Source organism: Pyrus communis, chromosome 11, assembly GCF_041283825.1.
Source record: "Pyrus communis isolate YQ-2024b chromosome 11, ASM4128382v1, whole genome shotgun sequence".
Taxonomy (NCBI): domain Eukaryota; kingdom Viridiplantae; phylum Streptophyta; class Magnoliopsida; order Rosales; family Rosaceae; genus Pyrus; species Pyrus communis.
The window spans coordinates 31,437,106-31,461,873 of record NC_142575.1 but is presented as its reverse complement, the minus strand read 5'-3'; the positions used below and the strand labels follow the sequence as shown (position 1 = coordinate 31,461,873).

At 38.6% G+C, this 24,768-nt stretch overlaps 4 protein-coding genes and 1 long non-coding RNA gene across 6 annotated transcripts; 2 read left to right on the top strand and 3 right to left on the bottom strand.

Moving 5' to 3' along the window:
• The first annotated feature begins 44 nt into the window (after positions 1-44).
• LOC137741289 (elongation factor Tu, mitochondrial) lies at positions 45-4,060 on the top strand. Its single transcript, XM_068481010.2, has 12 exons — positions 45-422; positions 638-713; positions 948-1,040; positions 1,297-1,371; positions 1,453-1,557; positions 1,670-1,760; positions 1,862-2,067; positions 2,503-2,586; positions 2,793-2,858; positions 2,950-3,012; positions 3,279-3,519; positions 3,655-4,060. Exons 1-12 carry the CDS (start codon positions 238-240, stop codon positions 3,720-3,722), a joined length of 1,353 nt encoding a protein of 450 aa, XP_068337111.1. The 5' UTR covers positions 45-237; the 3' UTR covers positions 3,723-4,060.
• A 71-nt stretch (positions 4,061-4,131) lies between these two features.
• On the bottom strand, positions 4,132-8,009 carry LOC137741290 (uncharacterized). Its single transcript, XM_068481012.2, has 5 exons — positions 7,558-8,009; positions 6,640-6,817; positions 5,669-6,074; positions 5,258-5,338; positions 4,132-5,009 (listed from the first exon to the last, which is right to left on the bottom strand). Exons 1-5 carry the CDS (start codon positions 7,642-7,644, stop codon positions 4,511-4,513), a joined length of 1,251 nt encoding a protein of 416 aa, XP_068337113.2. The 5' UTR covers positions 7,645-8,009; the 3' UTR covers positions 4,132-4,510.
• A 6,821-nt stretch (positions 8,010-14,830) lies between these two features.
• LOC137742336 (BTB/POZ and MATH domain-containing protein 2) lies at positions 14,831-17,904 on the top strand. 2 transcript variants are annotated; one of them, XM_068482179.2, is made up of 4 exons: positions 14,831-15,548; positions 16,078-16,426; positions 16,951-17,227; positions 17,495-17,904. In XM_068482179.2, the coding sequence occupies exons 1-4, from the start codon at positions 15,121-15,123 to the stop codon at positions 17,665-17,667; spliced, it is 1,227 nt and encodes a 408-aa protein (XP_068338280.2). In that variant the 5' UTR covers positions 14,831-15,120; the 3' UTR covers positions 17,668-17,904. The 2 variants fall into 2 exon arrangements, with proteins under 2 accessions (XP_068338280.2, XP_068338281.2); XM_068482180.2 differs by having other exon boundaries at positions 14,889-15,545.
• Positions 17,905-18,189: 285 nt separating this feature from the next.
• Positions 18,190-20,163, bottom strand: LOC137742335 (aspartic proteinase 36-like). Its single transcript, XM_068482177.2, has one exon. The coding sequence runs from the start codon at positions 19,716-19,718 to the stop codon at positions 18,279-18,281; it is 1,440 nt and encodes a 479-aa protein (XP_068338278.2). The 5' UTR covers positions 19,719-20,163; the 3' UTR covers positions 18,190-18,278.
• Positions 20,164-23,011: 2,848 nt separating this feature from the next.
• On the bottom strand, positions 23,012-24,236 carry LOC137741806 (uncharacterized). The gene is made up of 2 exons (XR_015952959.1): positions 24,074-24,236; positions 23,012-23,864 (listed from the first exon to the last, which is right to left on the bottom strand). It is a non-coding gene; the product is annotated as an uncharacterized LOC137741806 (long non-coding RNA).
• Between the last annotated feature and the right edge of the window lie 532 nt (positions 24,237-24,768).

Sequence of the window (24,768 nt, the reverse complement as noted above, 5' to 3'; positions counted from 1 at the left end):
CTGATTTGATTAATTAAGAAGAAATGATCCGAACTTTTTTGAAAAGACCGGCTGGGCTTGTTGATGGAAACGGGTGCGCTTTAAATCGTTCTGACCAAAATAACCCGTCTGCAAAAACCCTCGTGAAATCCCCAAAAGCCCTAAAACCCCAACGCTCAAATCTCCGCCACACTGTGAGTAGGGAAGGCTCTGAAGCCAATAGTCCATCTCTGTCTCTCTGCTTCTTCCTTCATTTCAATGGCTGCCGTCGTTCTCAGGAACCCTGGGTCCAGGCGCATCCTCCCCTACTCCTCGCACATCTACTTGTGCGGCCGAGGATCGATCGCCGCCGCCGGTTCTCCAGTCTCCGACTCTACTTTCGGAAATGACCGATCCTGTAGTCCTAGTCCATGGTGGCGATCCATGGCCACCTTCACACGCACGTTAGTGTTCACTCGTTGTCCCTGTGTTGCTTAAAGTTTGAATTTTTCATTATTCGTAAGAAATTAGGACCTTTTGTAGCGAATTAATTGAGAGATTTGCACCGTTTGAGTTTTTGGTATTGGGTTTAATTGTTTTTATCTGAATTGGATTTTGCGTCATTGGATGTGAGTTTTTTGGATTGTGAATTGTAATCGAATTGTGAATGCATGTACAGAAAACCTCATGTGAATGTTGGAACAATCGGACACGTTGATCACGGAAAAACGACGCTGACTGCCGCAATTACAAAGGTCGGTCATTTCGATGTATTGATTGTATTTTATATGAGATTGTGTGGGCTGTATTTCTATCTCTGCATTTGCTTCATAAAACATAGCATAAAAGGATGTTGCTAAAGATAACTGCTTTCCCAGCTTTAGTCCCATCTCCGTCACATGAAATGGGACGGACCCAGTTCATATGAGAGAGTTGGGGGAAAAATGGAAACTTTTCGATCATAGTATAATGTTTCGAGTTTTTCTCAGGTACTGGCAGAAGAAGGGAAAGCTAAGGCTGTGGCCTTTGACGAAATTGATAAGGCCCCTGAGGAGAAAAAGAGAGGAATTACAATTGCAACGGTTAGAAGTTTGTCTTTATTATCAGCTTGGCTTTTTATATTCTTGGAATGGGGTCTGTTTGGTATCCTTCTTGGATCCAATTTTTTGTTTTCAAAAACGATGAATGTAGCTAAATTACTTAATACTCATTAATTTCAAAAACAAGAAATTGGACTCAAGAAGGATACCAAACAACCCCTACTAGTTTCCATTTGTTTCTGGCCTGTCTTCTCGAAATATTATTCCCACCTACCTTAGGATTACCTTTATTTTGTAGGCTCATGTAGAATACGAGACTGTGAAGCGCCATTATGCGCACGTGGACTGCCCAGGACATGCAGATTATGTCAAAGTAAGGTTTGAATTCGAGGGAATGATATTAAGTAGTCTCGTGCATGGATTTAGTCATCTAATACGAATGGTTAATATGCAGAACATGATTACTGGAGCTGCCCAAATGGATGGAGGTATTCTGGTCGTCTCTGCTCCCGATGGGCCTATGCCACAAACTAAGGAACACATTCTGCTCGCCCGCCAAGTGGGTATTTTATTGTTATTAGATTTAAAAAAATTCAAACTGATGTGTTTTATCTCATGCATTTGTGGTGTATGATAATGTGTATACTTTTCTTGTTGTGTGTATTGCCCAGGTTGGTGTGCCATCACTTGTATGTTTTCTCAATAAAGTTGATGCTGTCGATGATCCGGAGTTGATAGAGCTGGTTGAAATGGAGCTCCGTGGTTAGTAGATTTAATCATTTATCATTTAAGAGGTCATTTCATTAGCTGATAGCTTTATATTCAATCTAAGTTCTTATAAATTTGCTTTATATTTCTGGCAGAGCTTCTTAGCTTCTACAAGTTCCCTGGGGATGAAATTCCCATTATCCGGGGTTCAGCTCTATCGGCTTTACAAGGCACAAATGATGAGATTGGCAAAAAGGCAATCTTAAAGTTAATGGAAGCTGTGGATGAGTACATTCCTGACCCTGTACGCCAGCTTGACAAACCCTTCCTGATGCCAATTGAAGATGTTTTCTCAATTCAGGTAAGTTGGGGATGCATTTAGGTATACTCATTTAGAGATTCCTTAATGAGTTAAACTTAATCTGTTAGGGTATTGACATTTGTTATTTCATTACAAGAATTGTCTTAAATTTTGCCTGCAATTTTGTTCATAATATCTAAGTACAGTTCCATTGTAATATCACCGTTGCGTACCTATACTCTTTCTATTGTTTTGAACCATTATTAGGTGTTATACTATTACTATTGTTTTGATCATGAAACTGTTATTACAAGCTTTCCTAGAACAATGACGTGCTTTATTTGAATTGTCCATATTTTCATGTTGCATAGTTCTTTTTGCCTTGCTCTGTTATGCTCTTTATTTTCACTGGATTTTCATTTTTTATTTTTTGGTGTTACAGTAGCTACATTGTAGCAGTCTGTTTACAAATTAATTGTTTTTGATGTCTTGAAGGGTCGTGGAACTGTTGCCACAGGCCGTGTTGAACAAGGGACCATTAAAGTTGGTGAGGAAGTTGAGATTCTGGGTTTACATCAGGTTTGTGTATAACAAGTTTTTATATTTTATTGTGCTGCAATGCTTTCTTATGCGATTCTTCCCCTATTACTCCTTTGGCAGATGATTTAGTATATGCAACTCATTCTATGAGTTGGCATTAACCTTTTGATATGGGTGTCTTTGATAGCTTTAGGGTAAAATACCACTCTACAAATGTCTGGTCCTAAGTTTGTGTTCTTTTTCAGGGTGCTCCTTTGAAAACAGTTGTGACCGGTGTTGAAATGTTCAAGAAAATCTTGGATCATGGACAAGTAAGTGACTTAATCTAAATACCCTTCAAGATACCAATGCTTTTTAAGAGCAGGAAATATATTTCATTGATGGGTTTGTGCACTTGATTAGGCTGGTGATAATGTCGGTCTTCTTCTTAGAGGTCTAAAGAGGGAAGATATCCAACGAGGACAGGTATGTGGTTTTAATTTCACCTGAAAGTTATCAGTTCTTGGTTTTATTTTACTTTATACAACTTGTGGAAATTCTATTAAAATCCATATTTAACCCTTGTAGTTTGCCCAACTAGGTTATACCATGTGGAAATTATCCTTCTATTGGTCATTGTTTATTCGAATGCCCTAAATTTTTATCTTTATTATGGCAACGAAACTATGTATTGGCACCGACTGCTGTAAATGTTGGATGGCTCCGCCTCACTTATTTGTCCCATTGCACAGGTAATTGCTAAGCCAGGAACCGTGAAGACACACAAGAGGTTTGAAGCTGAAATATATGTCCTCACAAAGGATGAAGGTGGACGCCACACTGCCTTTTTCTCAAACTACAGGCCTCAGTTTTACTTGAGAACAGCAGATATCACTGGAAAGGTAGAACTGCCCGAAAATGTTAAGATGGTTATGCCAGGAGACAACGTGACTGCAGTTTTTGAGCTGATTCAACCGGTTCCTCTTGAACAAGGTTTGTTCACATCATCTCTGCTACAGAAACCTAAGAATTTTCTTTGTTTATTTGTTAATAGTTAATACGACTAGTTGTTGTGTTCTGATCGTGAAAAATTTCGAAGGCTAAACATTCCCTGTGTTCATTTGGCAGGACAAAGATTTGCCTTGAGGGAGGGAGGTAGAACGGTTGGTGCAGGAGTTGTTTCGAAAGTACTCTGAGAATGAAGATTTTCCGGTGCTCGATCATTTGAATCACTTTCTGTATTCACGTTAGTGGAAAAAGGCGTGGGGAAACAAAGAACTCTTCACTTAGAGAAACATGACATGTCATAATTGTTTACATAATCCGCGGTTTATGCGTTTGTTTTAGGTTCTGTCGATGAGATTGTTCGGTGTTAGAATGAACAGAGTAAATTGAGTAACTTGGCACCTTTGCATCCCATTAGTCTTTTTTGTTCCCAAGGCTGGCAATAATGCGATCAGGGTTAGTTTGTACAAGTAACTTGTATTCTTTTGTATGTACTGGTTCCTTGCTAATCCATTTCGCTTTCTGGTTTTGATGTTTGTTTTCCGGTTTGCTACTTAGCCGAAATAAGATGTCGCCACTGTTAGTGTCGAAGACGTTAAATTGAGGCCGGCCATGACAAGAAAACAATTAACCAATGAAAATAGCTTATCTAGTCATAGAGGCGATAGCGATACAGGGGATGGGAGAGAGTTCCGTGCACGAAAACCGCAATTGCTACTAAACTACTACTACTACCGGCTGACTGGTCATTAGCCAGAGCTCGGGGGAGCTCCAGGTTCCCGTCTACCATGGAGTGCTTCGGAATCAGAATTCAATTCGTCTTTAGAAGACGGATCATCCTTCACCTCATGCTCACAAAGCTTTTCGACTGTCTGATGATCACTCAACTCGGCCTCCATATGTACATTTACGCTCACCATCCGGTCAATTGTTCTTCAAATCATCCTACCGTTTTCTTTGTCCTTGTCTCATTTCATGCTCAAGCAAGCCTCAACACCGCCACTGCCATCAATGTTCCGGCTCTCCAGTAAATCTCGTTCACGCTTCTATCTACCCTTTTCATTATTTCCTCTTCTTGTAAACCTGGCTTCTTTGAATTCTTCCTGATTTGAATAACTGTGTCCCTCAGTTTATTCACCCCCCAAGAGAGCCAAACTAATGCAAATGCAACTCCGGTATTCAAGAGTTTGGACGCACAAAAGGGTACCCTCCCAGAAGCTACTTTACAGAGGACAGAGAAAAGGACAGCCAAGCCAGTTCCAGCGATACCAGCAGAAAACTGGGTCAGGAGCTCCGGAAGCTCTGGGCCGGACTTTTTAAGTGAGAGAACTGCCAATTTCCCATGCTGCTTTCTGTTCATCATTATGGATAGAAGGCTCTCACAGGCGTGGAAGTAGTTCCGCTTGTAGAGATCTCTATCTTTGCTTGCTTTTTTACCACTCTTCCGCTTGGGCGCCTTTGTCTTAACTTTTTCGGGACTGTTAAGTAAAACAGACATAAATTCAATAAGAATGATGCCCTGATCCAGTATTTGGTGGAAGAATAGGCGCACAAGTGCGGGAAACCAATAATATCAATTACAATAGAACAATTTCTTTCAGTATTGAAACTAATATCACATAAAGCAGGTAGATACGAAGATATTGATAGAAATAAGTTGATGTCAATAAAACGAGAAAAAGCCAATACGGTATCAAAGCAAGAGCCAGAACATGAAAAACAATACCTCTTCAAAGGAGCAAGGGTAGTCGCCTGCATATTGACTGAAGTTCCATCAATGACAACTCCTGCTTCCCGGGTCCCCACACTGGTTCATAGAATTATTGTCAGGTTGTGTTTAATAGGAGAAAAGAAAGAAGCGGGACAGAAAAAATCGAGAACATTTAAATTATAGTTGGAAAGTAGACTATTAATCACATTTGTGAGTAATTTTCTAAGCAAGCATTATTGAGGAAATATTCGTTTTAAACTCGGCCCACAAATCTACCGATGCTGTACTGACACGAGAAACCCATACATGTATATCCAAACATCATTTTTAGAAAATATTCATTTTCAGGAGTAATATACGTATTTCATCCCGTAAAACAAGTGGTGCCATATTTGAGTGAAAAGAGGTACAAGCATCCATGCATACCTCTTAAAGTGCGGAACCAACACAGACTGCTTTTTCCAAACAACTGTGTTTCTCAAGGAGTAAAATTCAGCTACAACTGAAAGGAGATGCTTCATCTCAGCCTCAGTACCTGTGAATAAGACTCGGCCATCTGGCTGAACTGTAATTTTTGAACTCCAGTGAAGATCGCCCACAAATTCTAAGAGAGGCTTCTGGGTATTAAACTCACTTCTCGGGTAGATAGGAGAAGGCATTAATGGTTGTTGGCCCATTTCATATAACCCCATCAAGTCATATAGTGAGGTTATATCTACTCCGCCTCTCTCCACTTCACTTTCTCCTGATCTGAGGAACTGCAACATCTTTTCACGTTTTATGAAGTGTTCGGCAATTCCAATGCTGAACAGCACTGAGTCTGGATGAACATCTGTAATCAGCACGAAAAAGTGGTAATTCAACATATTGCAAAGGGAGAATATTTCAGTATTACAAATTCAACAAGGATATAGCAGTATTTCAATCACTCCCCTCAGCCTTCATAGCATCCCAGTAATTTTGCATCAATTGATAAAAACATAATTCTCCTTTATTCTCAGTGCATGTGATCTATCATGCAAGCATGTACGCAAAACATATATTAACGGCGACACCTTTGCAACAAACAAAATTATGCTCACGCCACTCCTAGTCCAATCTACCCCCAGCATGGTGAGTATACCATATGTCCTTATCGCCCACTACAGTTATTCTACTATTTTTAGGATGCACGAGTCTGTCATTAAACGAAAGTTACACCAGACATGAATAAGAATAAATCAAATAGCACAAATCAAACTTTTTTATTTTACACACTTTAACCACAATAGAACAAGATAGACAAAGTTTAAGTTCACTGAAACAAACAGAAATGGAATCAAAATATAAGTTGGTTATAACTAAACTCATAGACTCGAGTATATCTGCATACAACAAAAAGCTAATGAGGTGCATACCTTGCAAATTAAGTGGAGGTCTTTCAATTTCAGAGAATGTCTTTACAAACCAATTGGCCTCCGGCACTCCACTTGTGAGTTTCCATGGCTCCTCACATTGCTGCGGCACCAATTTCAAAGACCCTAACTTTGTGATTTCCTCCTTTGCTCCAAAACTTGGCATAAGGGGTTGAAAATCCTGTGTTTAATAAAGATTAGTTTCTTTATAAAAAAAACTAATTACTGGCAGGGAGCATGGGACCAGGACAGATAAATAGCAAACAACTACAGCAAATTCTTTATAAACTTACATGCAATTTCTTCCTAAACCGAAACAAAAAAATTGAAACCCAATTAGAGCTAAACATACAAGATAAACTCAAGCCACGTTTGGTACCTAAGATTGGATTGGATTGGATTGGATAACTCACTACATCCAAGGTCTGTTGAAGTAAGAATGAAACTTATCCCTTCCGACAAAAGTTCCTTCTTGACTAATCCAATTTCCACCTTCAACTTAGATACAACTTGGAAGTTGGCCTCCATTTCCTCCATCAACAACCTTCAATCCAATGAACCTTCCAATCCAATCACAGGCACCATATGTAGCTCAAGGAACCGAATTTTATCAATACACAAACAAACCCAAATCACAAACCAAACATGAATCCCAAAAGAACCCAACCAATCACATGATATCAATGAAGAAAAACAAACCCAATGAATCTCCTCATAAAACAAATGCAAAAATGGAAACCTTTAGCTTCAAGTAAACCAACCCAAATCACAAATCAAACATGAATCCCAGAAAAGCTCAAACAATCACAACACCAATCAAGAAAAAGCAACCCAAATGAACATTATTCCAAAATAAACACAAAGATGAAAACTTTCTATAGAAAAAAGTCATAAGCTGAGCTCAAAGGCTTTTTCTTTTACCTTGATAACGCTCATGAGTTGCTCCTGGTGCAGAACGCGGCCGTGAGGGTAACCATGGGAGGCCATCAGGCAAAGCTTATCCGCCATATCCGAGAGAAACCCAGTTGCGAAAAACCAAATTTCTCAGCTAATTAGGGGTCGTGGCCTCCTCACACCACCACAAACTGATCCATCCCACGATCCTCAAAACCCCAAGATTTTCACGATCTGATGGCCTTATTTTTGTTCCGTTTGTGTGGCAGCCACACAATTAAGATCGAAAAACCAAAAACAAACAAAGGGGGATTTAAGCCGTCCAGTTGTTTGATTGATCGAAAGGTTTCTGATCACTTAAGAATTCCGGCTGGATTTCTCACATCGGACAAAAATGTTGTCTGTTTCTTCCAACTTGGACTCTGAAAATATTGGGTTGTGATTCCTTCTCTACGTGTAGTATGTTACGTTCTGGTTGCGGAGAGATTTTTAACGTGACCGGAACAACACGACACGGTTGCATTATTTGTTTATTTTTTTTTAAATATTATTTTAATTGCATAAGAACATACGACGTAGATATATTGAAAAATCTCTTCTGATTGTGATATCTCGGCCGTTTGTTTTGCACACCATTGAGCTTGTGGGCCTTTTGTTGATTTGACTTTTTGAATAGGAACTGTTATTAACATTTTAAAATTTTCATTAAATGCTTTTACAAGTGTATTTTTCTTTCTAATAAAAAAAAGTTTGAAGTGGGAAAATAAAATTTTAGAGTGCTAATAATAATTTTCTTTGGATATTTTGATTAGAAATTACTGCTGATATGTGACATCCCATATCACCCAGAGGAGTGATTCTTACATATATATTCTCATCTCTACCTAGCACGAGGCCTTTTGAGAGCTCACTGGCTTCGGATTCCGTAGGAACTCCGAAGTTAAGCAAGAAGGGGGCTAGAGTAATCCCATGATGGGTGACCCACTGGGAAGTTGCTCGTGAGTTCCCAAAAACAAAAACCGTGAGGGAATGGTAAGCTCAAAGCGGACAATATCGTGCTACGGTGGTGGAGCGGGCCGGGGAAGTGATCCGTCCCGGACCGGGATGTGACATGATAAGTGATGAGGAATGTTGTGGCGTGTGATGAGTACGCACTAAAATAGAATTTGACAAAATAAAACATTTCGTTGTTAGGGAATCCTACGGTGGTAGTTAGAGGAGAGTTAAAATAAGGAAGTTTTAACGAAAAGCCCACGATACTGTTCATTTTAACGAAAAATCATATTTTTACACTAAAAAGTCAAACCTGGTACTATTCACTTTATCCTTTATTTTGTCCTTATCATTAAAACTCAAAGTTTTCAAACCATTTTCATTAGTTTTCCTTTAAAATAATTCTGTGAATCTCTCCAACATAAAAAAAAAATGACTGCCATGATTTGTTGACCAACCGGTAACTTCTTTTGAATAAAAAACCTATGCTAAGACTAGTAACAAGATGTATTTAAACTAACACTTCAGACCACTTGGCTTGGTTGCTGCCTTGAAGTTGTTAGACTCTTCAGGTTTGTAGGAGGGGTTTTTGGAAATTTCCTTGACAGAATTCTTAGCATGGGTGTGGATTAAATTAGCAACCTTGCTTCTCTCTTGTCTTATGTTATGCTTTTCGTGAACACAAATAGCCATGAGTTCATTGAGATCCCACTTTTCCTTTTGAGCATTGTAGGTGCTTTTCAGTTGAGAGTAACTCCGAAGGCAAAGAGTTGGGAGCCACATGAAGTTATGAACCAAGAATGGATCAATAATTGCAACATCCAAAGCATTCAACTTAGTAGCAGTATCAGTCAGCCCCAATATGTGCTCCCTCACACTTCCATCGACAAACTTGGTTGTCATCAATGAGTTCATAAGGTTTCCGGTTTCAGCTTTATCAGATTCCTTGAACTTAGCTTCAATTGATATCAAAAATTCCTTAGCACTCTCCATATCATGCTATTGTCAAGAAAGTTAGCTTACACCTTCGGTCAAGAAAGTTAATATGTATGTGGTACTAAATGCATAGTTATAAGAATTACTTTCATGAAATATTTTCCACACTTATGAGCAAGAAGAAAACCTTCCACAAATTCTTACAGTTTATATTCCATTCCGTGCTATTGTCAAATTGAACCAATTAATATAATCCTTACTTACGAGCAAGAAGATTATTGTAATCGTTATAATTAAAACAACACAATTTGATCAATAGGACTTTGGATTTAGAGACCACTCAAATCAATTAAGCTGCTATGGCTTGCTTAATCGATATCAAACAAGCGATACCTAAAAGCTTGATTAAGCTGCTACGGCTTGCTTAATCAATAGGACTTTGGTTTTGCACACTGCCGGTTGCAAAAACTTTGATTAAGATGGCTTTGCAATTGGTATGGAGATTTTCCAGCTTAAAAAAATATAATATCCTAAAATTATACGGTTAATCATTGATCGTTGGCGATTATATAGTTCTGTCACACTTTTTCCACTTATGGAGTGCCACTTGCTTTTTGTATGATAACATGTGGAGAACACACTTGGGACTGAAACTTGTATTTTTTGTATGATCAACAGATCAAGGATGCTTTATTTCTGTCAGCATTTGCTTTTATACCATGTTGTTGCTGTTTCCATTGAGCTAGCGAATGTTGTTGTGGTTAGTACCATTGAGACTTAGCTTGCAAGTAACCTAGAAATAGTTCTCGATTTGTGCATTGTAAATCTTTATTTTTTTATTTTTAGTATAGTGATAGTGCTAGTAAGTTAGATGTTAGATTAGCCACCGACGAGGTTCAAACTCATACCATCATGTAAGGGCACAACACCTTTCTACTACTGTGATAAAGGATCACTTGCGCGCATTTGTAAATCTTTCACCGTAAAAAATGATTTACAATGAGTCAATTGTTGGAAAAATAATCAACAATCAATGACATCTAGTAAATTCGAATATGCTAGATAATAATGCAATACAATATTTTGGTAGAGTATGAACAAAAACGAAACTAGTATTAAACAAATATAACGATAATCAAGGCTTGCGTACCGCAATGTCTTTCTACTACTGTGATAAAGAGTCACTTGCGTACATTTGTAAATCTTTCACCGTAAGAAATGATTTACAATGAGTCAATTGTTGGAAAAAGGATCAACAATCAATGACATCTGGTAAATTCGAATATGCTAGATAATAATGCAATACAATATTTTGGTAGAGTATGAACAAAAACGAAACTAGTATTAAACAGATATAACGATAATCAAGGTTTGCGTACCGCAATGTTCTTGGAAATCTAGCAATGTTTGGAACCTATTGTATAACAAGTATCCATGGAAATCTGACAATGTTTGGACACAGTAAAGTCCAATCACGAAGCCTCCTCTACTCCTCCGACTGTTACAGATCTCGTAAAGAGTAGAGTTGTTGCTATAGAGAAGTCCGGCGACATTCAAAAGAAGATACAACAATGCCATCAGGGTGCTTCATCGCGGGCATAGAGTAACTGCATTTGCTTATTTATTGTTGACATCAACATCTTACATACCAACAAGTTATATTTGCATAAATGTTTTACTATTGAATAATGTGGGTTTGCAGATCCCACAAGTGTATCTTATCGATTGTGAATACAATGCCCGACTCAAAAAGTATGTATGCTACCCTAGCCAAGTTCTTACAATAGACGGTGCAGGATCGGGTAGTCCTACTGCTTTACGGGTATTCGAATCGATGCGTCCATATGATCGTGCCAGAGACATAGATGAAGTAACAGAGTCACTTTTTTTGCATTGTTGAAAGCTGCATTGGCTGACTCATTCACGGGAGGAAACTTGAACGGTAACTTTTACGTCAATGAAGATTTTAATTATTCAACTATAAAGAACTCAAGGTTATATCATAGTAGTACTATATATCACAGTAATTCATTTTCTTAACCAAAAGTAATGTTGTATAGCTGACAATTATCAGTTTTGTCAATTTTTTTGGGAAGTTGCGAAAGTGACAGCCGAAGGCATTCAAACGATGTTCAAGACCACTGTCCAACTTTGTACGCAGTGGTTTGACACGTTGGAAGAGAATCAGATGACACTTTTGTGATGTACAACCTTGACGAAATTAGCAATCGAGACTTGAGGAAATCAATGCAGTAATCACTTGTCTTTTCCGTGCTGTTGATGATGTGCTTTATTTTGAACTGCTGCTAATTTGTAAAACTATTTGCATAGCACGAGCACGTGCTAGTACAGACCCTTGGACATCCATTATTCTGATTGAAGGGAAATTTCTCGAGAAAATCATCTTCACAACAGTTGACATTACTGGTGAGATCTACGGGCGGACAACAGAAAAAGATAATCCAAGTAACTCACCATTCACCAGAGACTCGACGATTAGGTATTATGCAATTGGTGGTAGACTAACAGGAGTACATCGGATTTACATGGCAAGGTGTTCCCAAACCTTTTTGAAAGATTTGACAGTTGGTAAGGTGAAAGCTCTGTCAAGTTTTATTATAATTTTGAACAGGTGGTGCAAATGATTTTACGTTTTGTATGTTATGATAGACTGTTTATAAAGTGCATGTTATGATTGTCGAATTTGTTTTTGTATGTTGTGCAAATTAATGGATGGCATAAGGAGGTTGATATTTTCTCTTAAATTCAAGAGAAAATATCGATCCCTTGTGTCATCCATTAATTTGCACGATGTACAAAAACAAATTCAACAGTCATAACATACACTTTATAAACAGTCTATCGTAACATACAAAATATAAAATCATTTGTCACCACTTGTTCTAAATTGCCAACAAAGAGACCTAGTATGGATATTTAATTAAAAAAAAAAGTTAAAATTTTTACAGTGCGATTCGGTTTCAGTTTGTTTCAAAAGGCCAAAACCGAAACTAAATCGTTTTATTTCACTACGGTTCGGTTTCAAACCGAAACCGTTTCAAAACCACAAAACTAAACCGTTTAGTACGGTTCGATTTGGTTTGTGTTTTAGTTTCGGTTTTTTGTTCCAAATGTCCACCCGTACTCAGTAGCCGGTTAGCCCATCACACAGATTCCAGAAAGGCAAATCTGATGCGCACACATTGCCAAGTGGCGCGTTATGACAAATCTAATCTCCGCATCATTTTTTTTTTGGAGGTTTAACAAAACAATCCTGGTACTGTTCACTTTTAATGAAAAACCACATTTATATCTTTCCTTAATACTATTCACTATACCTTTAAAAAGAATTTTTCATTAAAAAAAAAAAGTTTTTTTGAACTTTTCGTTAGTTTATTTATTTATTTATTTTTTTAAATCAGAAACGATAGTGATTTCATTAAAGGCGGAAGCCGAAAGCAAACTTCAAGGCCCAATGAAATGAATACAAGACAGTACATGACAAATTACAAAAGGTCTTCCAAGAGGAGATCCACAATGAAAGTTGGAAGACTATCTAACCATTCGCACGGACTACCTATACTCAAGCTCTAACGAGCGAGTCGATGGGCCAGGGTGTTGCCTTGGCGGCGGACATGGGTACACACATCTTCAATGATTGTAGGAAGCCAGTACTTCGTATCCTCCTATCCTCCACGATATGATCGATGACGGATCTATCGTAGGAATGATCGGAGAAGGCGCCAACAATCTGAAGAGAATCACCTTCAATAACAACATTTTGAAAACCATTTACCGCTGCCCTAAGGGCACCATCCCTAACAGCCAAAGCCATTTGGCAGGACTAAATGAATACAAGACAGTACATGACAAATTGGTGGGGGAGAGAGTGTCGGCCAGCTCGAGACCAAACCGATGTGGGTGAACATATCCAGGAGCACCGAGCATAATGACAATCCCTGAAAATATGAAGGGCGAATTCCGCCTTGGAGTTGCAGAGCACACGCGATAGTTCAATTGCAATCCGTTGCTTTGCAATATTGAGTCTCGTAGGAAGGAAGATCTCTACAGAGTCGCCATGTGAACAGACGGACCTTCGGTGGAACTTGGCCTTCCAGATGACATTCCAGAGTTTCGAAAGGGGCCTTAAGGATGAGGAAGAAGCGACAGACGGGGTTGGAAGAAGCAAGTTTCTGGCAATGTGGTAAGCAAACATAACCGAGAAGGAGCCTTGAGGGTCACGGAGAGAGGGGCGTGAGGCTCCGAGATAATACTCTAAGCCTGTTTTGCTAAGAGTGCCGGAATGTAGGCGTATAGGTTGCGGAAACCCAGACCACCTTTCGACTTAGGAGAGCATAACTTGTCCCGAGAGAGCCAATGTATCCGTCTCTCACCCTCACTCCCATTCCACCAAAAATTGGCTACCAATCGATTTAGGTTGTCATAGAAACACTTAGGGAGCATGAAGCAACTCAGAATATATAGAGAAATTTTCTGTGAAAATTAGCCAGTCCCCGCACCATTTGAGCAACAAACCAACGGCTTTAATCTTTGTGTTATGTTGACTTTTTCACATCAAGAAATAAATGGGATAAAATAAAACAAAATAAAATTGCAAGTGTATCGTCTTTTTAGAAGAGCGATGTTAAATAGTTAGGGGTCAAGGAGAGAAGAATTCTTACAATTGAACTTGCTTTATGAAACACAACTGTGATAAAGTGTTATCTGTCTGCAAAGTGTATTAATTTTTATGTTGGTGAACATTTTTTTATTTTTTTGTTACAATGCAAAGTGTAATATTATTGTATAAACAATATGAACAAAATATAAAGATAAAAAATTAATGGTATTTTTGTAATCTCTTATGCTATTCCTAAACATTAAACAAATTGACTGTTCATCATAAATAGTTTACTTGTTACTAAATTCGTCGATTGGTTTGACAGTAACTGATGGCTAAATAATCTCCAACATATTGATTTTTTTACATATATCATCTTATATCCGTATGAAAATATGTTGATCATAAATAGAAGAAGAAAAAAAAATGGAAGAACAAGTGAGTTTCCTTTAGAAGAGACGACCATTATCTACGTAAGAAATGCGCGAGAAATATTTCATTGTGATCAGAACACGAGTGGTACATCGTGTTTTTATAGAAATTGTGAGAAATTTTATTTTTTAAGTTATTAACTTTTTAACACACATATTCTACAATTTATAATGATACGTGATGTACCACTATTGCGCGCAAAGCGCTAGATGGTGATGGTGACGTGGGTTAATGAGAACGCGAGTTGATTAACGATCGCGTAGGTCGGCAAGTGCCGCAGCCGCAGCCGCTTTCTTGTTTTTTTTCCGTCAATAATAATTCCGAGTCAGAAAAAAACAAACTATAAAAAAACACCTTCAAAAGCTCATTGTCTTCCACTTTTGTCATTCTCTCTCTCTCTCCTCTCTCAGATTGTGAAGCCCTGCAAATTCACCTACGAGAAACGAAACCCTAGATTCCCCATCACTTTCCTGAGAAAATCTTCAGGAAAAGATTGAATCTTTCTCTGTCCAAAAGTCTCAAATCTCTCGTTTCCGCATCCAATTTTATCCGAATTCCACATTTCTCATTAAACCCTAGATCCCAAATCCAAGTAATTCAATTGGGTGATGGGTAGGGTTCTCATAGAAACCTCCAGGCCCTCGTCGTCTTCGTCTTCCCCAGCCTCTTCGCCGCCTCCGACCACCACCGCGTCGACGTCGATCACCGAGACCGTCAACGGGACCCACCATTTCAGGATCAACGGCTATTCGCTGTCCAAGGGGATTGGGATTGGGAAGTACATAGCGTCCGATACGTTTAATGTGGGTGGGTTTTCGTGGGCCATCTATTTCTACCCGGACGGCAAGAGCGTTGAGGACAATGCAGCCTACGTTTCGCTGTTCATCGCGCTTGCGAGCGAAGGAACCGATGTGAGAGCGCTGTTCGAATTGACGCTTTTGGATCAGAGCGGGAACGAGAGGCACAAGGTGCATAGCCATTTCGGGAGGACATTGGATAGCGGTCCGTACACGCTCAAGTATCGCGGAAGCATGTGGTGGGTTTGCCCAATTTTCGAGTTCTTGGTTTCTTGTTTATTTGTGGGAATCTTGCTTTTCTGAGTTCTTTCTTTTGTGATGAAACTGTATTGTTGGTAACTTTGGTTTTCCATGTTTATTTTCTGAAAAAAAACAAAAAAGAATCGTGCTTCAATTGTTCTCGGTTGGCTCTGATAGTTACAGTCGATGTGAATATATCGAAAAACGGCTATTTTGATTAAGAAATGTGAAGCGATCAGTTGACGTGAGGGTTGAAAAGTTTTTGTTAATCATGTTAATGCTCCATTTGTTGTTTAAAGTAACTGCCAGGGAGTGTGATTGGTTACTTCTTTTGATGCCGTGAATGTATTAGATAGCAATGTAATGTGAAAAGAATATAATGGTCGCAAATATGCCCAATAGTATCAATCATGTCGTGTGTTGTTCACGGATCTAGCTTAATTTTAGCTCTCTGTATTATTTATGATAATTCATTTTTATAACAGTTTACGTGTAGCAACAATTTAATGGTTTCTTTGGCTGCTGCAGGGGTTACAAACGTTTTTTCAAAAGAACTTCTCTCGAGACATCAGACTACCTTAAAGATGATTGCCTATCAGTTAACTGTATGGTTGGTGTTGTGAAGTCACATACACAGGGACCAAAAATTTACTCTATACCAATTCCACCATCCAGCATGGGCCATCAGTTTGGCAAGCTACTGGAAACCGGAAAGGGAACTGATATTAGTTTTGAAGTTGACGAGGAGATTTTCTCTGCTCACAAGTTGGTACTAGCAGCTCGATCACCTGTATTCTGGGCCCAACTATTTGGTCCTATGAAAGATCAGAACACTCGTTGCATAAAAGTTGAGGACATAGAGGCTCCAGTTTTCAAGGTTTGTTGCATTTCTTCTTTTCTTTGGTTACTGAAGCTGATAAATGTTTGCACTTAGCGTTATAAGTTGGTTACCATATTTATTTGGTATCCATGAGTATGATCTCATGTGCTGCAATATCGCTAGCGGATTGCATGATTGATGTCAGTAATCTGTATTGCATTGCAGTAATGATTTGTTTTTTTTGGTATTAAGTGGTATAAGTGGCCTAGCAAGAAGTAGTAAGATTCAGTTTTTCATGGGGTTTATTATGCTTTACATGTAGTGCTTATCCTCCTTCATTAGAAATGTAAGATAGGTTGACGATGTGGTTTTCTTCTCTAATTTTGTCTTTCTTGTGATGTCATGTGAAATTAGAGAATTGGTGAATCACAACCATCCTCTTGGGACCATTTTCATGTATATTTTATTTGCGCTCTCCCTTTAAGTTTTCTTTACCCACCCAGTGTCTGAAAGACTAATACGACATATACAACTAGTTTCAAGCATATCCTTAGCCACTCATTAATTCTGTCCTTCTGCAGGCGTTGCTTCATTTTATATACTGGGACTCACTGCCTGACATAGAAGAGCTTACTGGAATTAACTCCAATGGGGTTTCCACTTTGATGGCCCAGCATCTGCTTGCAGCAGCAGATCGATATGGCTTAGACAGGCTCAGGTTGATATGTGAGGCAAATCTCTGCCAGGATGTCGCTATAAACAATGTGGCAACGACAATAGCTTTGGCAGAACAACATCACTGCTCCCAGCTGAAACCTGTGTGTCTCAGATTCATTGCAACTCCCGGAAATCTATTAGGTAACCCATTCCTCTATGAAGCTTTGTTTTACAATACTATGAAAACAAAATTTTTGTACGTAATTTGCAAAGGAAAACTGTAATCATCACGAATTCCAGATGTGATTGTCCATGATGATTATGGATGATAAATTTGGTTATATGGAAGACAATTTCGTATTACTTCTGATGTCATTTTGGTCCTTGTGTAGTCTTTGTTTAATCAATGGGTTCTGAATCGAAATGCTATGTAACTCACTAAACGATACGTAATTCTTTTTGTTGCAGGTGTGATGCAAACAGATGGTTACAAACACTTAAAGGAGAGCTGCCCATCCGTTCTGACTGAACTCCTGGAATACGTAGCTAGTGTTAATGAGCATTCTGCATCCTTAGGCAGGCACGGAAATCATCTCGATGGCAGTGACATCCATGGCAGGCGGGTGAAGCAAAGGCTATAGTCAAGTGAACTTTCTAAACGTTTTCGCCGTAGACAATGGACAAGAAGAAAGAACGAATTGAAAAGAAACAAAAAAATTGTGAGGAGAGATGATTTCTAGGTTTAGAAATAACTGCTAGTGTTTTTAGCCTTGCGTAATACAAAAAGCTGTTGATGTCCACGTAGGCCTGTAATGTGAAAGTTGTAGTACTTACTGTACTGATTGATAAAATGAAAAATTCAATTCTTTGCTTTGTAAGTCTCCCTTTCTCTCTCTAAGTTGTAGAAAAAATTCATTTCTCCCATTTGAACTTCCATGCAACAAGATGCCACAATACTGTGGCAACATTTCTGGCCAAACACATACTGCCACGTGAGAAACTAAAAGTACAAGTCATTGCGGCATGTCCTGAGTTTGATCAGGCTGAAATGACTCTGCATCTTCTCGACTTTCAGAAAGGTAAATTGATGTGGCAAAACCATCAGCTGGTCCATTTTTGAACGAAAAAAAACAAATACAGAGAGAATTCCAAGAGTCTTAACATGGATGTAAAATCACACAATTTCATTGATAAAATTTATGAATGCAACAAAAAAGAATGAATGCTGGCCAATTTTTGTTCAAGTAAAAATCTAAAACACAGCAGATATTAACAAGAAGAATGTCAGTATTAATCTCCCAATTGTAAAAGTGGAAGCTGAAGAAAGATTATGAGCACCAATTGTATCTACTCCTCCTGTCTTCTCATTCCCCACTTTGATGCTTGATGAGCAGTTGTAATCGGCCCAACCAATCGTCCGATTCTCCAGATCATAAATCACCAGCTTGTTCGACAGCACCAAATCTCCCAGAAGCGTAATGGAGTCTCCGCCTTTCGATTTCATCCCGCTGCTCTGCCAGCCGGAACACCACACATCTTCCTTCAGCTGGAACAGATAGTCATGGGGATAAACCGTCAGGGAAGCCGAATTCTTGAAGTGGAACATCACCAATGGAAATCCCTCGTCTATATTGCTGGAAAATTGGAAGCATGAGAACTGATCGTCAACTGTGTGCAAGTTCAAGTCAGGCTGCTTGGCTAAAACCTTCTTCATCACCGGGTCGAAAACCTCTTGGGGTAGATAGGCCAGGGTTGTTCCGCTGTCGATGATCGTCCCTTGGTTTGACCCCGTGCCGAAAACATCCGAGGCAAGCTGCAGGACATCGCCTCCTACCTCAATTGCCTCCAATACAACATTGTAATGGGCCTGATTTGGCACCAACGGAGTTGTGTTGTTCACTTGGGGCTCCACAACTTCGCCAATGGCGAAAATCCCACCTCCGCGGACATTGTCCAAACAATGTGCAAATTGTTTCTTCACCTTCCCGGAAGCAGCCAGCTGGGAAAACACGGACGAATTTGACTGCCCGAATCCGAGAATCCCATCAAGCGCCTCGGCAGTCTTTCCCAGCTGCCCGGACTGCTTATCTCCGCAACCAAACACAACACTGCCATTAGTCCCCTTATCAAATTGAATAGTGTCCTGCACAAAGTATCCGGCCGTCTCACTTCCGTCGCCATATGTCACGTCGTACGGGCAGAGCAAGTCCGGCTGGCATCCCTGCAGCCGACCGTTGTATTTCGACGTGCAAAATTCTTGATCACAAGTAACAGCACTATAAGTCGATGAGCTTTTCGGATCATACAATGTGAGCTTCACGCCAATGTCACTTTTCTTGGGACAGTTTGTGCAGCCTACGCAATTGACCCACAGGATATCACTTCCCGTATCCACCTGGACATAATAGTCCTTCGACGGCGACCCAATCCCGAGCTTGGCGAAGTATAGTCCGGTTTCAGACGGATGGCCATTGCCGCCGAGCTGCAGATCCACCGCAGAAGCAGAGCCGGTGAGAATCCGGCCGTGGCGGCGGGAATCGTGGGCTTTGAGCTCGCTCAACGACCGCCCGTCACGGCCCTTGAACTTGTGGCTAACGGAGAACACCAAGTTTGCCGACGCATCGGAAAACAACGTGGAGAGAATCAGAAAACAACCCAGAACGGCGGCTCTTGAATTTTTGTGAAGATCCATCTGAAATTAAAGAAAGCAGAAATCTTTGGGATCGGAATCGAAATTGAAAACAACCCAAAGACTCAATTTTTGGATTTTGGATTGGCGGTCCCGAAATTTGAAGCTTCTAAGATCTGGATTATTAGGACCCACCAGGGAAAGGAGCTGGTTCTTTTGGGAGAAAACCCGGATTCGAAAACGATTCCTGGATTGGATTCTGGGGATTTAGAGAGGTGGGTTTTGTGGGGAATTCATTGGCGAGTTGGGTGGAGAAAGAACAAGGAGGTCGGCGAGGTAGGAGGGAAAGGCATGTGTAGAGAGAGAGAGAGAGGAGAGGAATGGAAGAAGCAAGACGAAGTAAAACCGCAAAGCAAGACGGCAAAGAGACGTCAGAAGACTTGAACCGAGAGAGTTGCGCGTTTTCTTGAAGGTTGGCTTAACACTAATTATTAATTAAACACTAATTAGGAACGAGTGCATCTCGACTTTGAACTCAAATTTTAATTACTTAATCGACAAGTTAAAATTGACAATAAGCCAATAAAAAATAGAGATAACTACCAAGTCAAGATCATAATATATACAGAGTAGTTGTTCTATACACCAGTTCGTCTTTAACCATTCTTAGTACAAGTATGGTTTGGAAAAAAATAAAATTGTAAACTACAAGTCTTATACAATAACACTACACGTTGAGAGCTCGATTGGATGAAAAAAAAAAATATCTTATATATTTAGTTGTCATGCTTTAATTGATCTTTAGCTGCCCGTTATCGAGTTAGTTGAGTTTTTCTATAAGCTATTGAGTTAAAAGTCTTTTTTTTTTTTTTTTTTAATGTTATCGACTAATCCATGGACTATTGATATTAAAATATCTAAATTAAAAACTTACACTCTTTTCTCAAATGATTAGAAAAATAAAATAAAATAACAATTTGTTTCGCTGTATTTTATAATATGACGTGAAACATTTTAATTGCCAATTTGATATTTCTTGGCCAGTGCATGGGAGTTGAATACAAACTCTCTCTCTTATTCTTGTTGGTCATTAGCTACTTTCTTCGGATATTTTTTTGGCCGGCAACGCTGTTTGATTTGGACCGGCTCCTAAAATTTGAAAGTTTTTAGGCGAGCCTTCAAAGTTGGACCTTGTAATAAGAACAATGATTGACTACTCAAAGTTTAATAAGAACTCAAACTCAAAACTCTTCATGTTCGAATCATAGAGTTTTGTGCTTATGATTAAAATCGTTCATATTATAAATCACACTATAAAGATTATCTCTGTAAAAAAAATGAATTAAAACCAAGGTCGTTTTGTTAATCTGCTATTTTAGAAAATACATAGACGGTTCGTAATGCTTTTACCAATTCTGTTAATTTGTACAGTTCGATGATTATACGACCTTAGTTTTAATTGATTTTTTACAGAATGAATCTTTATAGAGTGATTTATAATATAAACAGTTCTGATTATAAAAACGGAGTTCTATAAATCTGACAACGAATAATTTTGAGTAGGAACTCCTACTATTTCTTTAAGTAGACAAGTATTGTTCATGTAATTAAATTTTGGTGTTTATTTGGGAATGCGGACAAAAGGCCAAAAGGTTTAGTTGTTTAGGGTTTAGTGGTTGATATATTGGGGAGTGCAACAGAAAACATAAAACAAGTTTCTTTTTCAAGTCAGTAAGAATATGTTTGAGTCGCTTAACGTTTCACCTTTCACGTACAAAATATGGTAATTGTTTTTTCCCTTACAAATGTTCGGCTCTGCCATTCAGCTCAATAGTCTATTATATTTAAACAAAAACTCAAAGTCTATGAACTTCTTATTCGACTAAAGAATTGGAAGCCCCCTTGGAATAGGACCCTAAAAGAGCCACTATTCCGGCTACCCTCAGGACTGATCTTATACTTGATGTCAAAAGGAGTTGATAAAGTTGACCAAAAATCCATATGAATTCACAAAAGAGAATATTTGCATCTAAAAAGCAAGGAGATGATGAATCCAATGGAAGATGTGAATCTAATAAGCATGTTTATTATGTAGAGGTCTTGTCTATGCATTCAACTAGACAAACTTCCAAAGCTTGTAACAATATATGGGTTTCTAATTATGTAATTGTTTTGAGGATTGATATATTATCATAACTTAGACGTGACTACTTGAACATGCGAGGTACGGAAAAACATTAACCAACCCATAGTATAGTCAAGTCGATCTTTATCATCTCCTTTCCATTTATCAGATTGTTGGAAAAGTGATTTAGATGGATGTTTTGGTAGAGGATAGGACTGAAAATTATTGTCAGTGCCAATTTTATAGATACAAAAATCAAATTAAAGAGTTTTCTTTTTAAATTATTCAAAAGAATTCTAACAGTTTTTTTATATTATTGTGTTATTGTGAAAAATCACTAAAAAAAATGCCTGACGGCTCACGTGGTAATAAAAACTCGCCGTCTTTAGTCCTAACAAAATGTACCCTCAAAACAATTAAACACCTTTGAAAAGAGTGAGAGTTTATGACTTAATTGCGTAAAAAAAGTTTACCAGAAAATTGGTGTAGAACGGGTTATTTATAGGAGCTAGGGCCGGCAGTGAGGGATTTCATGTTATGTTCAACATTTAATTGGCCAAAGTATGTCATCCATTAAATGAAGTAGGAAATTTTCCAAAGATTTTAAGTAATAATATCTTGAAATTATCTCGTAGAATCTTTGATTGGATTTGATCCTGATTCCTTGCTCGAAGGAATATACAAGTCTTTGATAAGGAAAGCTTAAAAATATGAATTAGATACTAATTCTATCTTTAATTCCCCTGTCTTATCTCCCTGCCATGGGTAGAGAAGCTTGCAGCTCAAGTCATATGGGTCTCGACAACTTAGTGAAGGGCATTATTGTTAGCCTGACAGGTCCAAAATTTTCTAAATTATTTTTGGCTCTACAAATGCCTCCACCGAATATATATGATGCACGGATGTGCATGAGGTGTAGAAAATACTCAATTCGCACTCAGTCAAGTGTGTATTTTCCCCTTTGTTGTTATAAATAGGAGTACTCTCGGACAGCTTCAGTTTATCTACACAGTACCATGAAAAATGAATCTTATGTACAAACTTCTCAATGATCACTATACTTCCGTAATATTTGCTTCAAAGTGTTATTTCGTCAACAAATTATTAAGGGTTTATCCATACACCCATTTTACCCCTCACACATTCTCTTAATTTTTGATCATCGGATTAAATGAATTGAAGAAGATCAAAGAATTATATTAACAAATGGTGTGTGGGAGGTAAAAATGAGTGTGTGAATAGCACCGACCATTATTAATTTGAACGTACAAATATTTTATTCCCTTAGAATCATGTCTAAACATGCGATCATGATTCTAAATTAGCATATTCATAACATATCTGTGACTACATATGTCCAAAAATAAAACCAAGCACGAGAAGTAGCAAGTTAGCAACAATAACACTGCAACCACCTTACATTATCGTGCAAGCACTACTAGTGTTATCGTCGCTGAAATAATGGATCATGGAGTTACCAACCGGGGGATCCTTTGGCCGATGATAATAAGGATACATATGTGGCGGGGGCGGCGGCGGACGTGGCATCGGAAACATATTCGAGCGATAATCATCACCGTACTCTTGTGGTTGCATTGGCGGCGGCAATTGCAATACCGGTGGTGAACCTGGCGGTGGCCTCCCATGCATCATCCCTGGTGCCCAATGGTTTTGAAGGCCATATGGCCTCGGAGGTCCAAATTCTGGTCTTGGCTTGGGAAAATAGTCCTTGGCGTGGGGTGAAAGAATTGGACCATTCATTTTGTGCTTACTACTTTTATGTGCCGTATGATCATCGTGGCATTCATCAGTATCATCATCATCTGAATCTGAATGTGATTTTGATTTCGAATCGTGGTGATCAATCTTTTTGGCGTCGTTGGCTTCGTGTTTGTGATGATTTTGAGTTTTCTTCAATTCTTGTGCTTGCTTTTTCTTTTTGGCACCGCGAGGGTCCTTCTTGTAAGACACAAGCTCCGTCATTATCTTAAGCTTGGAAATCGTCACTAAGATTGTGGCCGGATCCACCGCACCAGAAACTGCTACCATCCCTTTTTCATAATCTATGGTGATGGAATTTACTCCTACATACAAAACCAACGCACCCAAAAATTGGCTGTTAAAATTCAGAAACAAACTAATACCATAAGAACAAACAGAACCAATTACAAAGTTATAATCAAATCGTTTCGTAGTTTAATTTTTGTTAAGAATTTTTAACCGGTTTTATCTGTGCGGATATTCCTAATTTGATGATCAACTGCAAGAGGGAAGTAAAAAACAGATTTTGTACCGTTAAGTTTCTGCAATTTCTTCTTGATTTTGTGAGCACATCCTTTGCAACATGTAATAGCCGTCTTTGTTTTTATGAACTTGGGAGGCCACAGCTTAGTGAAGTGGGGTCGCCATAGCTTGGAACCCCCTAAACAACATGTGCTCACCTTCAAAATACAAGTCTGCAAGAACAATATGCTAGATTTAACATTCCAGATTAATCAATATGATCAATGTAAAATGACTAATTAGTAATCATATAATCGTAAAATTAAAGAGGAGGTAGCTATATATATACATACAGGACCATCGTCATGGTGGTTTTCCATTGCAAAAGCAGAGTCTTTTAAGAGAGTTTGAAACCCTAGCTAGCTAATAGTAAAAAGTAGGGCTGATTAGTCGGCAAAAACTTGATAGTTGGTAAGGACTGATCAAGAAAATGGATTTTGGTGAACAGTATAAGATGATATTTATATAATAACTTGATTACAAATTAAGCAAGTATTGATCATGATCTCCACTAATTACAACTTTTTTTAAATTAGCATATTTTTTTGCTATTTTTTTTTCATCATGTAAATATCGTATGCCACACAGATGTGTGTATATGTGAAATGCGAGAGAAATTTTCATGAAACAACCACAAAATATGACATGCATGTGATTTGTCTTTTCACAACCACAAAATATGACATGTGATTTGTATTCTAGCGT